The sequence below is a fragment of the Rattus rattus genome, chromosome 2 (genome assembly GCF_011064425.1).
Source record: "Rattus rattus isolate New Zealand chromosome 2, Rrattus_CSIRO_v1, whole genome shotgun sequence".
Lineage (NCBI taxonomy): Eukaryota > Metazoa > Chordata > Mammalia > Rodentia > Muridae > Rattus > Rattus rattus.
Window position 1 is genome coordinate 153298402 of NC_046155.1, and position 11745 is coordinate 153310146.

An 11745-nucleotide genomic window follows, 5' to 3' on the forward strand; every position below is an offset into this window, starting at 1 on the left:
CTCGAAGCTGCTTCATCATGTTGGCCTTCATCCCATCTACCCTGCCTAGTCCTCTGCCTGTGTCCCTTGTACGTTTTCAATGTGTGCAGCAGGAAGTGTAGGTGACACGTCTGCATAGTCACCCCAGCCATTAGCTGGTCTCAGGTAGTAGGAACAGGTACTGTGAGCCTGCCACCCAGCACCTGCCTGAGGAAGGTTCCAGAACCATATCTGCCCAGGCACTGCCTGCCACGCCCACCATCCTGTTGAGTTATTTGTTTATTCGGTCAATACCTACCATATGGCAGACACTCTGCTAGGCACTGGGACCTAACATTAGATAGTCAGCCATGGTCCTTACCCAAGATAGTCTAGGGGGAGTGTCTGGTTTGAAGGTGGAGGACCCACAGATATCTGGGGTAAGCGTGAACCAGCCCCATTAAACCAACTAACCCTATAGACATTTTGCCCAAGCCCACAACCTCTACGAGGCCCTGGCGTGTCCACCAATTCCAAACCTGTCATGGTCCTCCAGGAACCCAACTTGGTCTACAGGCCAGCTATGAAGTCTGAGGTCCTGGGGAGAAGAAACACTAGGAAGGCAGTAACCCCCAAGCTACAGTCTGTACCGGCTAAGCAGAGGAGCAATGGTTTCAAGGCAGTAGAACCTGATGCCTTAGAGCCTGGTGTCGGGCAGTGTAAGGAGTCTGGGACAGAGACAGTGGGAGGATAGAGAATCTCATGAAGGGCCTTGGGAGTCAGGGCGGCAGTGCTGACAGTCTCTAGGAGCCAAAGGGTTCAGGGACAGGACTATGCCCTCCTGAGAGATGTTTTACCAGGGGATCAACCATGAGAGCAAAGAAAAGGGCTGTCAGTCCCTGGTCTCTGATGTGTCCTGGCCCCAGGGATTCTGGATACTGTGCCCAGACACGGGGAACCAGAGATGCCTTGTGTCACACTACGGGGCCTAGAATCTATCCAGGGGAGATAGACCTTTAAGGAAGGGGATATTGGGTGGCCAGTGTGTGAGAGCCTTGAAAGTGTGCCCTCTGACTCAAGTGGCTGATTCCCTAGAGCTATGAGGCAGGGGAGTTCTCTTTGTGTGATGAGCCTGCCCCAGGCCTCTCCTGTCTGGGCAGATGCGTCTGCCTGGCTCATGTGCATGCGAGTGACTTGCATGTTTGTAGAAGTACCATGGCTATCCCTGGCCACATCCACTATGACGTCACATGGGTCTCTCCTAAACTAACCCCTGTAGACATTTTGCCCAAGTCCACAGCCTCCACGAGGCCCTGGCGTGTCCACCATCTCCAAACCCGTCATGGTCCATCAGGAACACAACTTTGTCTACAGGCCAGCTGTGAAGTCTGAGGTCCTGGTAAGCCCCTTGGGTCCCCTCCGGGGGGTGTTTCTAGAGCAGCCAACCAGTGTCATGTCACCTGGGTTCTGACACCTCTGGAAGGGGAGTGACATGTGACACGGTCAGATCCTGTGTTATCTTGCCGCCTTCTAATTGGTCAAGGGATGAGTCCACCTGATTCGCAGTGGGTGTGGACCCGAAAAATCCTAGTTCCTTTGTTAGCCACACACAGCCTGCAGCTCCATCTAAGGATGGCAATGTTGAATCTGGGGAGGTGGCTGAGCTGGTGAAGCGTTCGCTGTGTGAGCATGAGTACTCGAGTTCAAGCCCCGGATCCACGATTTTTAAAAAGTTGGGCATGATGATGTAATGGCTGTTCAGAGGAGACAAGCAGGTCCTTGGGGGTCACTGGCTGGCCAGCCTAGCCCACTCTGTGAGTTCTAGGTCACTGAGAGACCCTGCCTCAAAAGATAGAGTGGGCGGCACCTGAAGAATGACACCCACGGCTGCCTTTGGCCTTTATGTGCCTGCACACGCCCCATTTTGCTTCTCAAGCCTCACTAGAACCAGATGCTAGGGGAGGGGAAGGGTCTGCTCACTCCACCCCCCCCCCAAGCTAAGGAAGCTGGGGCTCACAGGCACCCCTCAGGGATCCGTTCTCTGACTGGCCTCACACGGTGGAAACACCACCAAGGCAGAACTTTTATTCCCTTCAAGGAAACCCTATCCAGATGTCAGGGCGGGGCACTCCAGTGCTTATTTTGAGCTTTAGCTGTTGGCTCCCCCAAAGGCCAAAGGTCATGCCCTGGGCCAGACTGCTGAGTCCTCTTGAGTTCTCTGGTTAGTGGTACACAGCGTCTGTGTAGCTTCACAGCAATTCCTGGGTGGGAGGTCCGGAGTGGTCTCCTAACGTCAATGTATCCAGGGTGGAACACGGTAGCCTCAGGCTGGCAGCCCCACAGCCTGGCACCAGGGGGCAGACGATGCCTATTTTTAACATCCGGCGGGAACTGTCTTTTTATTCCTGGCAGCCGCAGGAGATGCTGAAGAGGATGGTGGTGTATCAGACAGCATTCAGACAAGTAAAATGAGACCCTTGGTAGTCGTGTGTCTGGTAGTCCTGTATATCTGACCTGTCTCACTCTGTGCCTGACCCCCAACCCCCTTCTCCATGCTAGTTCCGGGCAGTTTCAAGGTCGCCCAGGTACTACCTGCTGGGAAGTCTCAGACTGGCACTGTGTTCCCCTCACCCCCTCCCCCAGCAAAAAGGACCCATGGCTTTTCAGAACTTAAACACTGATTAAGAAAGCCTCCAGTAGGGTTCCCCACCCCTACCCTCTGGTGATCCAGAAGTAGATCAGAGGGAACTCTGTAGGCTAAGATTAGCCCTGACTCCATCCTTGGAGAGAAGGGGTGTTAGGGGGATGGACACCAACTTGCTTCTTTAGTCTACACTTGCTCCAATCAGACAACAGCCTTCCTTAGCCTCAGGAGATGGTGGCAGCTTGGCCTCTCCACCTTTCTGGGGTTCACTGGAATTTGAAGCTCCCTGCTGGCATCCCAGATAGCCATCTAGCTACCCTACATCCTGGGGCTTCCATCCAGAGCTAACTTTTGGATCGACAGTTTCATCACCAAAGAGACACCCTCCCCCCGCCCCACCAAATCAAAGGCAACCAACCTGGCCAGCAGGCTCTCCAACCCCTCACTCACAAACCAATTTGATAGGCAGAGAGTAGGAGTGGTGGAGGCACAGGCAGAGGGTCTGTAAAAGGGGCCGCTGACAGTCCAGGACCCGAGAGGGACAGGAGATCTTCGAAGGTGTGCTGGGCCAGGCCCCATTTCTAAATTGAGTCTTAAGTTCCCAGCAGCTGGAGGTGGGTCTGTTTGTCCTCCCGCTGGCACAGAGGTGAGGCAGACGTAGGAGCCATGGAGCACCCCTACTTGTGCCTGGATTTAGACCCAGGACACCGGTTCTGCTATCTACTCACCCGCCTCAAAGCACAGTCCTTGCCCAACAGGCCCTGAAGGACCCCATAGCTGGAGACGCCAAGAACTCTCAAAAGGAAAAGGACAACAGCTCAGGAGTATAAGGCTTCAAGCTTCCAGTTAAACCCTTGGCCTCCTCCTCCGACTCATGACCTTAGGCATTAATGTCACCTCTCCGGCTTTAGTTTCCCCATCTGCCAAATGGAGGGTGTGACTCTTTTAAGGCAAACCAGCTGTAATGTTTCAGAAGTCTCAGATTTTAAACAAGACTTGCCACCCAGCCATTCCTGAGAACAGTATTCAGGGTCCCACAAAGGGGAGTAGGGCCAGCGTGACCCAGTACTTAGGGATAGATAGGTCTCTCTTGGTGACAAGGACACAGGTCCCAGATTCTGCCTAGTACCTCTCTGGTGCTTAGATGTGCTGTGTCCCTTGTTCTACGTGCTGATTGACATGCATAGACTGACCTGGATGTGACCCATCGCTGAAGTCGGGCCCTCATCTCTGGCCTAGTGTTTCATAGTTGCAATCTGTGCAAGGGCAGGATCTCTGGTCTGCTCACAGTGCTGACTGCAGACCTCAGGAGAGACTTGGTGCAGCCTAGGGAACCGGGTGGCCATCTTCCCAGTGGGGACTGGCTGTGTTTTGGGGGGCCTTAATTCGAGAATACCACCCTGGCTCCTGAGGCCAGTGGGTACCCTAGTTTGGCTTATCGTGTATGTGACTCCTGGGCCACTTGCCCTGGATTTGCGTGCCTTCAAGTCCTGTCCCATTTCTCCCCAGCAACCCTACCAAGTCAGGGCCCCAGAGCTGTGTCCTTTCCATCTCTCTTGGGAGGGAGGCATGAATCATAACTCCTGGATCAGCAAAGAGTAGCCAGAGCCCACCCCCTAATCTTACCCCACCTCCCTCCTTCCCTTGGTACAGACTGCCACTTGCCTTCCTCAGTCACTTTGTGGCTGGGTTCTGCAGGTCAAGAAGCCCACTAGACAGGCCTGCTCCCCTCCGTGAGGTCAGAGCACTGAGTGGAGAGCCGTGGATTCACCCTTATGACCTGGTCACAACCTCCAGACATTTTGTGAGGCAAGGGCCACTGCCTGGGCATCCAGACCCCAGTGGTATCCCTGGAGCCACAGGTGGCCATCCACTGAACAGAGCAGGGACAGGGCCATGCTTCTCCAAGCACTTCCTACGGCTTCTTGCTTACTCTGCCCCCTTACTCCATCCACTATGGCTGCCAGTCTCCTCCCTCTGCCTCCATCCTGACCACCACCACTCCCAACCCCCTGCCCACCTCTGGCCCCTGGAATCTGGCTTGCTTGCGCTCTCCCCTGCCTGTCTGTGCTTCGTTTGCAGTGCACCTCCATGGCTGCTTCTCACCATCCTAAACCCCTTTCTTTGCTTCCAGGATTTCCGAAAATATGAAGAAGGCTTTGATCCCTACTCCATGGTAAGAGGGGACTCTCCAGCCTGGAGCTGGTGCGGGAGGGGGGGTGGCAGGGAGAGGGAGCCATTCCAAAACTGAGGGAGAACCCTGGGGCACACAAAGGGCCCCAAAAACGCCCCCAGATGCTCTTTCCTGCAAAGGCTCTATTAGATAGCCTTTCTGTGAGAACCATGGTGTGTGTGTGTGTGTGTGTGTGTGTGTGTGTGTGTGTGTGTGTGTGTGTGTGTGTGTGTGTGCATGTTTGTGTGCACATAAGCCATACATGCATGTGGAGGTCAAAGGATAACTTGTGGTACTCGGTTCTCTTCTTCTGCCATGCAATGGGTCCATTGTCGAGGTCAGGGACACTCTTACCCTTCAGCAAACTCACAGTTGTTCATTCCCACTGTGGTTTTCTCTTTCTAGTTCTCGCCAGAACAGATTGCAGGGAAGGACATCCGGCTGCTGAGAATCAAGAAGGTACCTGGTCATGGAGCAGAGGCTGGTCACCCACCCTCTCTGCCCTGCCATCTTGGTTCCCTGGTTATTATTCTACTCCTAGGTGACTCAGCAGGGTCCCTGCTCCCCTGGGAATGCTGTTCCTTGGGGGTGGGAAGGGCGGGATACATACTCAACCCAGACCTTCCTTCTCCCGTGACTCTCTCATGGCCGCTGCACTACGTGGTCTCATGCCTTCTGTGCACCATAGCCCTGTCAGACTTGTTGGTGCTCTGCAGGCTGCTGACTGTGTGGCTGCCTGAGACCTGCTTTCCTCTGCCCAGGAGGGGTCTTTAGACTTGGCCCTGGAGGGTGGAGTGGACTCCCCCGTGGGGAAGGTGGTCGTCTCTGCTGTTTATGAAGGAGGAGCTGCAGAGCGGCATGGTGAGTGTGGGCAGGCTTTGCCTGTTTGGGGGATGCTATGATGACTATACCAGACGCCCCAGGAGAGCAGACATCCACTGGGATTCAAATGGTTGCACAGTTGCTCAGAAATGTCAGATCCATCCAGCAGACCACCTAGCTAGTCTCAGACATTGCCTGAGGCTGTGCCATGGTGCCAGGACCTGAAGTGGCATGCCCAGATGCCATCCTGCCCTCTAGGAACTCCCAGGCTAGTGGCAAAAATGGGCCCAGAGCCTTAGAGTAGGACTGTCAGCCAAGGGTGGATGGGAAATGCTGGTGGGACAGAAGCCACGAGAACCCAGGAAGGGGGTTGCGGGACGCAGTGAAGCCTACAAAGATGACTGGTGCAGCCTGGGAAGGGAAGGAAGATTTCCAGGGAGAAGGGGCGTGCAGAGAGCAGGAGAGAAGCATCCTCATGGAGCAGTTGATCTGTGGGATGAGTCACAGACCAGGCATGAGTCCGTGGGCCTGGTACAGCCCTGGGACTAAGGATATCACGGTTTTCAGAATCCCCAGGTATTCAGCATGGTGATTCATGCCACAGTTTAGAAACAGGATCCCCTGTCAGTAAGAGATGCCAGGCTTGACGTGAATCCAGGCAAATCGGTCATTTGTTTAGTGCCCAGGATAGGTAGCATCTCTAGGTGCTTCCCCAGCCTGGCCCTCCCATAGGCCAGAGACCTCCCATCCCTTCCCTGTATAAACTGCCCCTCCCCCGTGCCTTCTTTTCCTTTCAACAAAAACAGTCTGCTCAGCTAATACAGCGTTTGCCTAGCACTCAGCTGCAGCCCCGTATAAGCCAGGATCGGTGACCTGTGTCTGTAGTCCCAGCACTTGGGAGCTGGGAGCATGAGGTTTAGAAGTTCAAGGCAACATAGTGAGTTTGAGGCCAACCTGAGCTACGCAAGACCCTGTTTCGAAAATAAACGGAAACCTGGAATCCACTGTTTACCGACTCAGGATCCGGGCTGTCTCTTGCTTCACACTATCAGCTCACCTGACAGCCTTTGACACCCTGCGTTTCAAACTCCACTGTTACTGATGCCTCTGCCACAGAGCTCTGGCTTCTGCCCTCTAGGAATAGTACTCTGTAGGGCCCGGGCCCCCTTCAATCCTAGGTTAGAGCAGGAATAACCCTTCAGGCTAGAGCAAAGCCTTCCCATAGGCACCGGGGCTCAGGATGGAGCAGCAGAGGACCTGAGCCTGAGACAGGAGTCTGGAATGAAAGGCCCTTGGTCAACAGCAGCTGGGCTTTAGCAGTTACCTAGGCAGGCAGTGCACTCTGGCTACTCTGGGCACTGTCCAGCCCTGCCAACCATGGCCTTGGCCTTAGAGAGTCCTCTGTGTCCCTCTTGGAGCCTTTACCTCAGCCCACAGAGGCTTCTGCTCATCCAGGAAGCTGTCCTAAATTCCTATGACTGGACACTCTCCTCTCCCACCCCCATGTCTATGCAACCTGAAGGACAGTTTGCTGCCTGTCCCACCCGTGTCTGTCAGGGAAGGACGAAAGAGGACCTGTGCTACTCCCTGAGTCCCTTTGTGACTTTGCCAAGAGTCACTTATCCTCAGCCCCAACTGCCCAGGGAAATCTGCTGTTTGAGGTTTGGTCCCATGCTGATTTAGACATCCCAGTGACAGGAACGTGAGTTCTGAACCTTGCTGACACACACCACATTCCTGTGGTCTCCACACTGTCGAGGCTTCCAAGTGATTGATTTCCCCGCAATCCAGAGTTCTGTGCACATCAAAACCAGAATTCTTTACAAAAAGGAGGTGCATGATGGGCAAGAGGTGTGGGAAGTCATACACAGTCTGTTCACTTAGAGAGCCACAGTACATAGCACTTCTGAGACTCACTGGTCGTCTTGCAGCGAGAGTCTTTTTCAGTCTGTACTTGATGACTTCTTAGAATCACTAGATCCCAGGATGGCTTAGCCAGCCACTGCTTCAGCGCTGTTCTTCTATTCAATACTCCTCCGTTGGGCCCCCATTGTGTTATGTCCTATGAGAAGAGCCAAGCCGAGTATGGAGGGCCAGGAAAAATGGAGCTGGGAGGATGACTGGAAGGGCCATCAGCAAACATTTGAATAGCTGTGGTCACACTGTGAAAAAAATGCTGAGCAAGGGGAGAACGGGGTGCTGGGAGGGAATGAAAGGGACTGGTTTCTGATAGAGCAAGCATGGCCGGCATTGGAGAGGTGTAGATGCCCCTGATGGTTCAGGCTCTTTGAACTGCCCCAGAAATGCAGGTCTGTCTTGCTACAGTGTGCAGATTAGGGGATGCCAAGGACTCCTCTGTGGTTTAATGGCTCTAGAGAGCCTAGAGGGGACCTGCAGGAGGGTCCTTTGAGGAACTGGGCCTATTTTGCCTTCCAAGAGCTTTCAGGAGCCCAGGGTGTGGCCCCTTCCACTGCCCCACAGTCATGAGCCACAGAGACCCCTGAACCAGGCACAGGTCACAAGTGGTCCAGGTGAACACCTGTCTGCTTCTTCCTGAAGGTGGCGTTGTGAAAGGGGATGAGATCATGGCCATCAACGGCAAGATCGTGACGGACTACACCCTGGCTGAGGCTGAGGCTGCCCTGCAGAAGGCCTGGAGTCAGGGCGGGGTGAGAGCGAGCCCCTCTTTTCCCTCACCCTGCCTCAGACCCTGGTCTTACAATGGCATGGCCAAGTCCAGGGCTGGTACCCAAGGTCCAGACAGTGGATTGGACCTGAAAAGCTGGAGATGGGGGGGGAAAAAAACCTCCAAGGTCTTCTCTTAAGTGTGTGTGTGCTACGGAAGAATCAAAAGGGTATTGGGGGCTGCTAGAGAGTGAACAGCCCAGAGGGCAGATGCAAGCGTGGATGTAGCCTGCTCCATGCTTAGCAGATACCCACACGGACCAGGGCTCCCACATGGAGTCTCTCGGGATGTGCACTGCACAGTCTGAAGGGGGTGCCCTCCTACAGACTGTAATGTAGATGCTACCCACTCGCGCTGTGCAGTGCACAACCTGTGCCACTGTGTGCAGGCAGCTGAGCCTGAGGTATTAAGTTCAGTGCCGAGGAAGCTGACCAGATGGGCCTGGGACCCACATGACAGGATGTGGAGAAGAGAAGACCAACGGGTAACACGATGACCGTCTTTGGTGATCTGAATGGCTGGATTAGGACAGAGGGAGCGGCTGTGTTCTGTGCTCCTTCAGTGGATGGAGGGAGGTTCCAGGGCGGGGAGAGTTCAGCTCAATCTTAGGAGCTTTGGCATGGGGTTGGGGATTGGCGCTCTTTCAAAATTTGCCAGCCAAAGCCAGGGTGGACAGTGATGGGCAAGCCAACAATGGTGGAGATGCCATCGAGGGGACTGTCAAGATCAGAGAGGCCAAGCGAGCCCGTGTTTGCTATGGCTCAGGGGTAGGGGTGCTGCTTGTCAGTGGTACTCAAGACTATAAGGGGGGGTACAGCTGTGAGTTCATAAATGATCCTCAAGTGGCTGCCCCAGCCCTGGTCCATAGATCCACAACTGGGAGCTTGGTAACGTCTGAGGGTCTAGCAGGGCTGCTTCCAGGGGGAGCGCTTTCCTATAGTGTGGGTCTCCAGAACGAGCCCTAGCCCTCACTGTGCCCTGGCTGGCCCTGGGTTACAATGCCCAGGAGCGGAACAGAACACCAGGCAGATCCATCACATGCTTCTCCGTGTGTCCTATGCGGTCACACGGTTTCTCCCTACAGGACTGGATAGACCTTGTGGTTGCCGTCTGTCCCCCCAAGGAATACGATGATGAACTGTAAGTGTGAACAGGCACCCTGCCCTTGCACCCCATTCCCTCCCAGGATCCTAGCCACCTTTCTTCAGTCTCACCCAGTGAAAGGGGTATCCTGGTCACACATCTGCTGGTCGTCATGGGGCCAAGAACACCCTGGGCTAGAGATACCCTGGACCAGAGTCATGGGCCTGAGTAGTGTTGGCTCACAGTCATTGGCCCATCCTCAGCTGCCTAGAGTGGCTCATTCCATATAGCTTGAGAATTCTATAGTGTCTATAGCAGAACCAGGGCTAGGCAGTACTGAAGAAACAGACACTCAGTGCAGGGTGAGAGCCTGCCGAGCCTCCCCCAGCAGTAACTGGGCCCTCCCTCTTGTCTCCTGCTCCACCCTGCATGTGTAGCTCCTCTCTTCCCTCCTCTGCAGCCGAAAGCCCCCAGCCGGTCCGAAAGCAGCTTGAAGCCTATGAGCCCGTGTGTAGACACGGGTTTTTCCTGCAGCTGGAGCCCACGGTGACTAGGCAGGCAGCCGCGGGGCCCTGTCTGCCCACGCTGCGTGTCATGTGCTGCCCATGACCCTGGCAGGTTCTTTGGACTGGTGTCTAGAGGAAGACAGAGGCGGCCTGCAGGAATGCCTCTCTTGGGGCTGCTGTCAATGGCTGAGACTCTAGAGCTTATGGGGGTACACAAAGACCAGCTGGGGGCACTGGCTTAGGACCTGAGAGTCCTGATGCCCACAGGTCCTGGGACCCGCTTTGGGTCACACTCAGAACCTGGTTGGAGCAGGGCAGCCCTGAGCACAATGGTGTCTCCCCACTGCTGGACAAGGCTGGAGAACACTAAAGCCTCCTGAATCTCCTCACAGGGACCTATTTCCCACCAGAACCCCTGCAGGATCCCCACGCCCTGCTCAGGCAGAGCCACGCCATTCAACCTCCTCAAGCTGGTCCAAAGAACTAGGGTTGGCGGGCTCCCCTGCTCAGCCCTCATTCTCCTTGGTCTCCATCCTGCCTTGATCTGGGCTCCCTCTGCTGTGCCAGGGAGCCAAGTTTTGGAGTGCTTCTCTATCTGTGTCCTGGGTTTGGTGGCTGTGACACTGGAGTTGATTGTGGCCCAATGACCACAACCAGCACAGCTCCAAACACGGCTGCTTTCTTTCTGTCGCAATTTTTCCAAACTATTGGTCATAATCATGCTTCATGCACCATGACAGTGGACCTAGCTACCATGGCCCTCAATGTCTGCTCTGTCGATGCTTGCTCTTCCTAACAAGCGATTCCTGCCTTTCCTGCTGCTCCCGTCCCCCCTCCCATCCCGACACCCCTTTGTCTTCCTCCCTGACTTCCTGGGTGCTGTGGCTGGTGTGTTTCTACTCAGGGCTGAACTGAGAGGGGGCCCCTGAAGGCTGGAAGGGCTTTGTGCTGCTACGGTGGGGCCGGCCATGAACAGAGGGCCATATACACGTCCTGTCTACCCCATCTGTTTCCTCCTCTCCACAGAACCTTCTTTTAAAGTCCAGAGAGAGAAGCCAGCCAGACCCATCCTGGAAGCTGGCAAGCTCGGCACCCAGCCCCTGAAGTCAGCCTGAGAGACACCAGTCACCAGGTGTAGAAAATCTCCCTGGAAACTGTCCCCCGAAGCCCTGTGACCTGGCCCCTCCTCTGAAAGCCAGCAAAAGGTGTAGCAAGGACCAACTGCTGTTCTGGAGTGGTCTGTGGGATTCCACTCCCATTTCTTCCGGCTCTAAGTTGGCCCTCCCTGCTCTAGAGTATTCCTTTCTTGAGACCTAAGGGCGCCCAGGTCCTGCACCTCCCTATTGCACTCCCTCCTACTGTAATCCCTGCTGGAAACCTGATGGTGAACTCACTAATAAATACATTGGCTCCGTCTCCAGCCTCTGAGGACGAATGTGCGTGGACAGCAGTTAAATGGAAAACCGGAAGGTTGTGGCCCCACGGCTGTGATCTAGACATGCTACACAGGACCGATACCCAGGGTTGGCTCAGAGCTCAGGAGGTAGCAGGATCCAAGCTGGGTTTCAGGGTGTCGCTGGCAGAGAGGAGAGAAGTGAAGGTGTGTAGCAGGGTTTGGCCCTATTCTCTCAAAGGGGCACCTGGAGGCGTAGAGTGGCCCAGCTGTTATCGGAAACTATGCTGTGTCTCCTGAGGTTCCCAGGATGGGGTGAGGAGGATAAGGTGCACCCCTGCACAGAATATAACCCAGCAGAACCTTAGGGAAGAGAAAAGAGGGTATCAGTAGAGACAAGACAGGACCTCTCAGATAGTCCCTGGAGAGAGTTGTTATCCCAAATCAAACCCAAAATACGCAGCACTGATCAGATTCTCG

The 11745-nt window shown here is 54.8% G+C and overlaps 1 protein-coding gene across 1 annotated transcript in view; it reads left to right on the forward strand.

Annotated features, from left to right (window-relative positions):
• Positions 1 to 11292, forward strand: part of Ush1c (USH1 protein network component harmonin) — a 48205-nt gene extending 36913 nt beyond the window's left edge. The window contains exons 19-27 of the mRNA XM_032893586.1: positions 1238 to 1357; positions 2371 to 2421; positions 4737 to 4778; positions 5181 to 5234; positions 5537 to 5636; positions 8157 to 8266; positions 9368 to 9423; positions 9804 to 9912; positions 10899 to 11292. Coding sequence (XP_032749477.1) covers positions 1238 to 1357; positions 2371 to 2421; positions 4737 to 4778; positions 5181 to 5234; positions 5537 to 5636; positions 8157 to 8266; positions 9368 to 9423; positions 9804 to 9912; positions 10899 to 10976 — 720 coding nt within the window. The 3' untranslated portion in view covers positions 10977 to 11292. The remainder of the gene's footprint in view (positions 1 to 1237; positions 1358 to 2370; positions 2422 to 4736; positions 4779 to 5180; positions 5235 to 5536; positions 5637 to 8156; positions 8267 to 9367; positions 9424 to 9803; positions 9913 to 10898) is intronic.
• Positions 11293 to 11745: the final 453 nt, after the last annotated feature.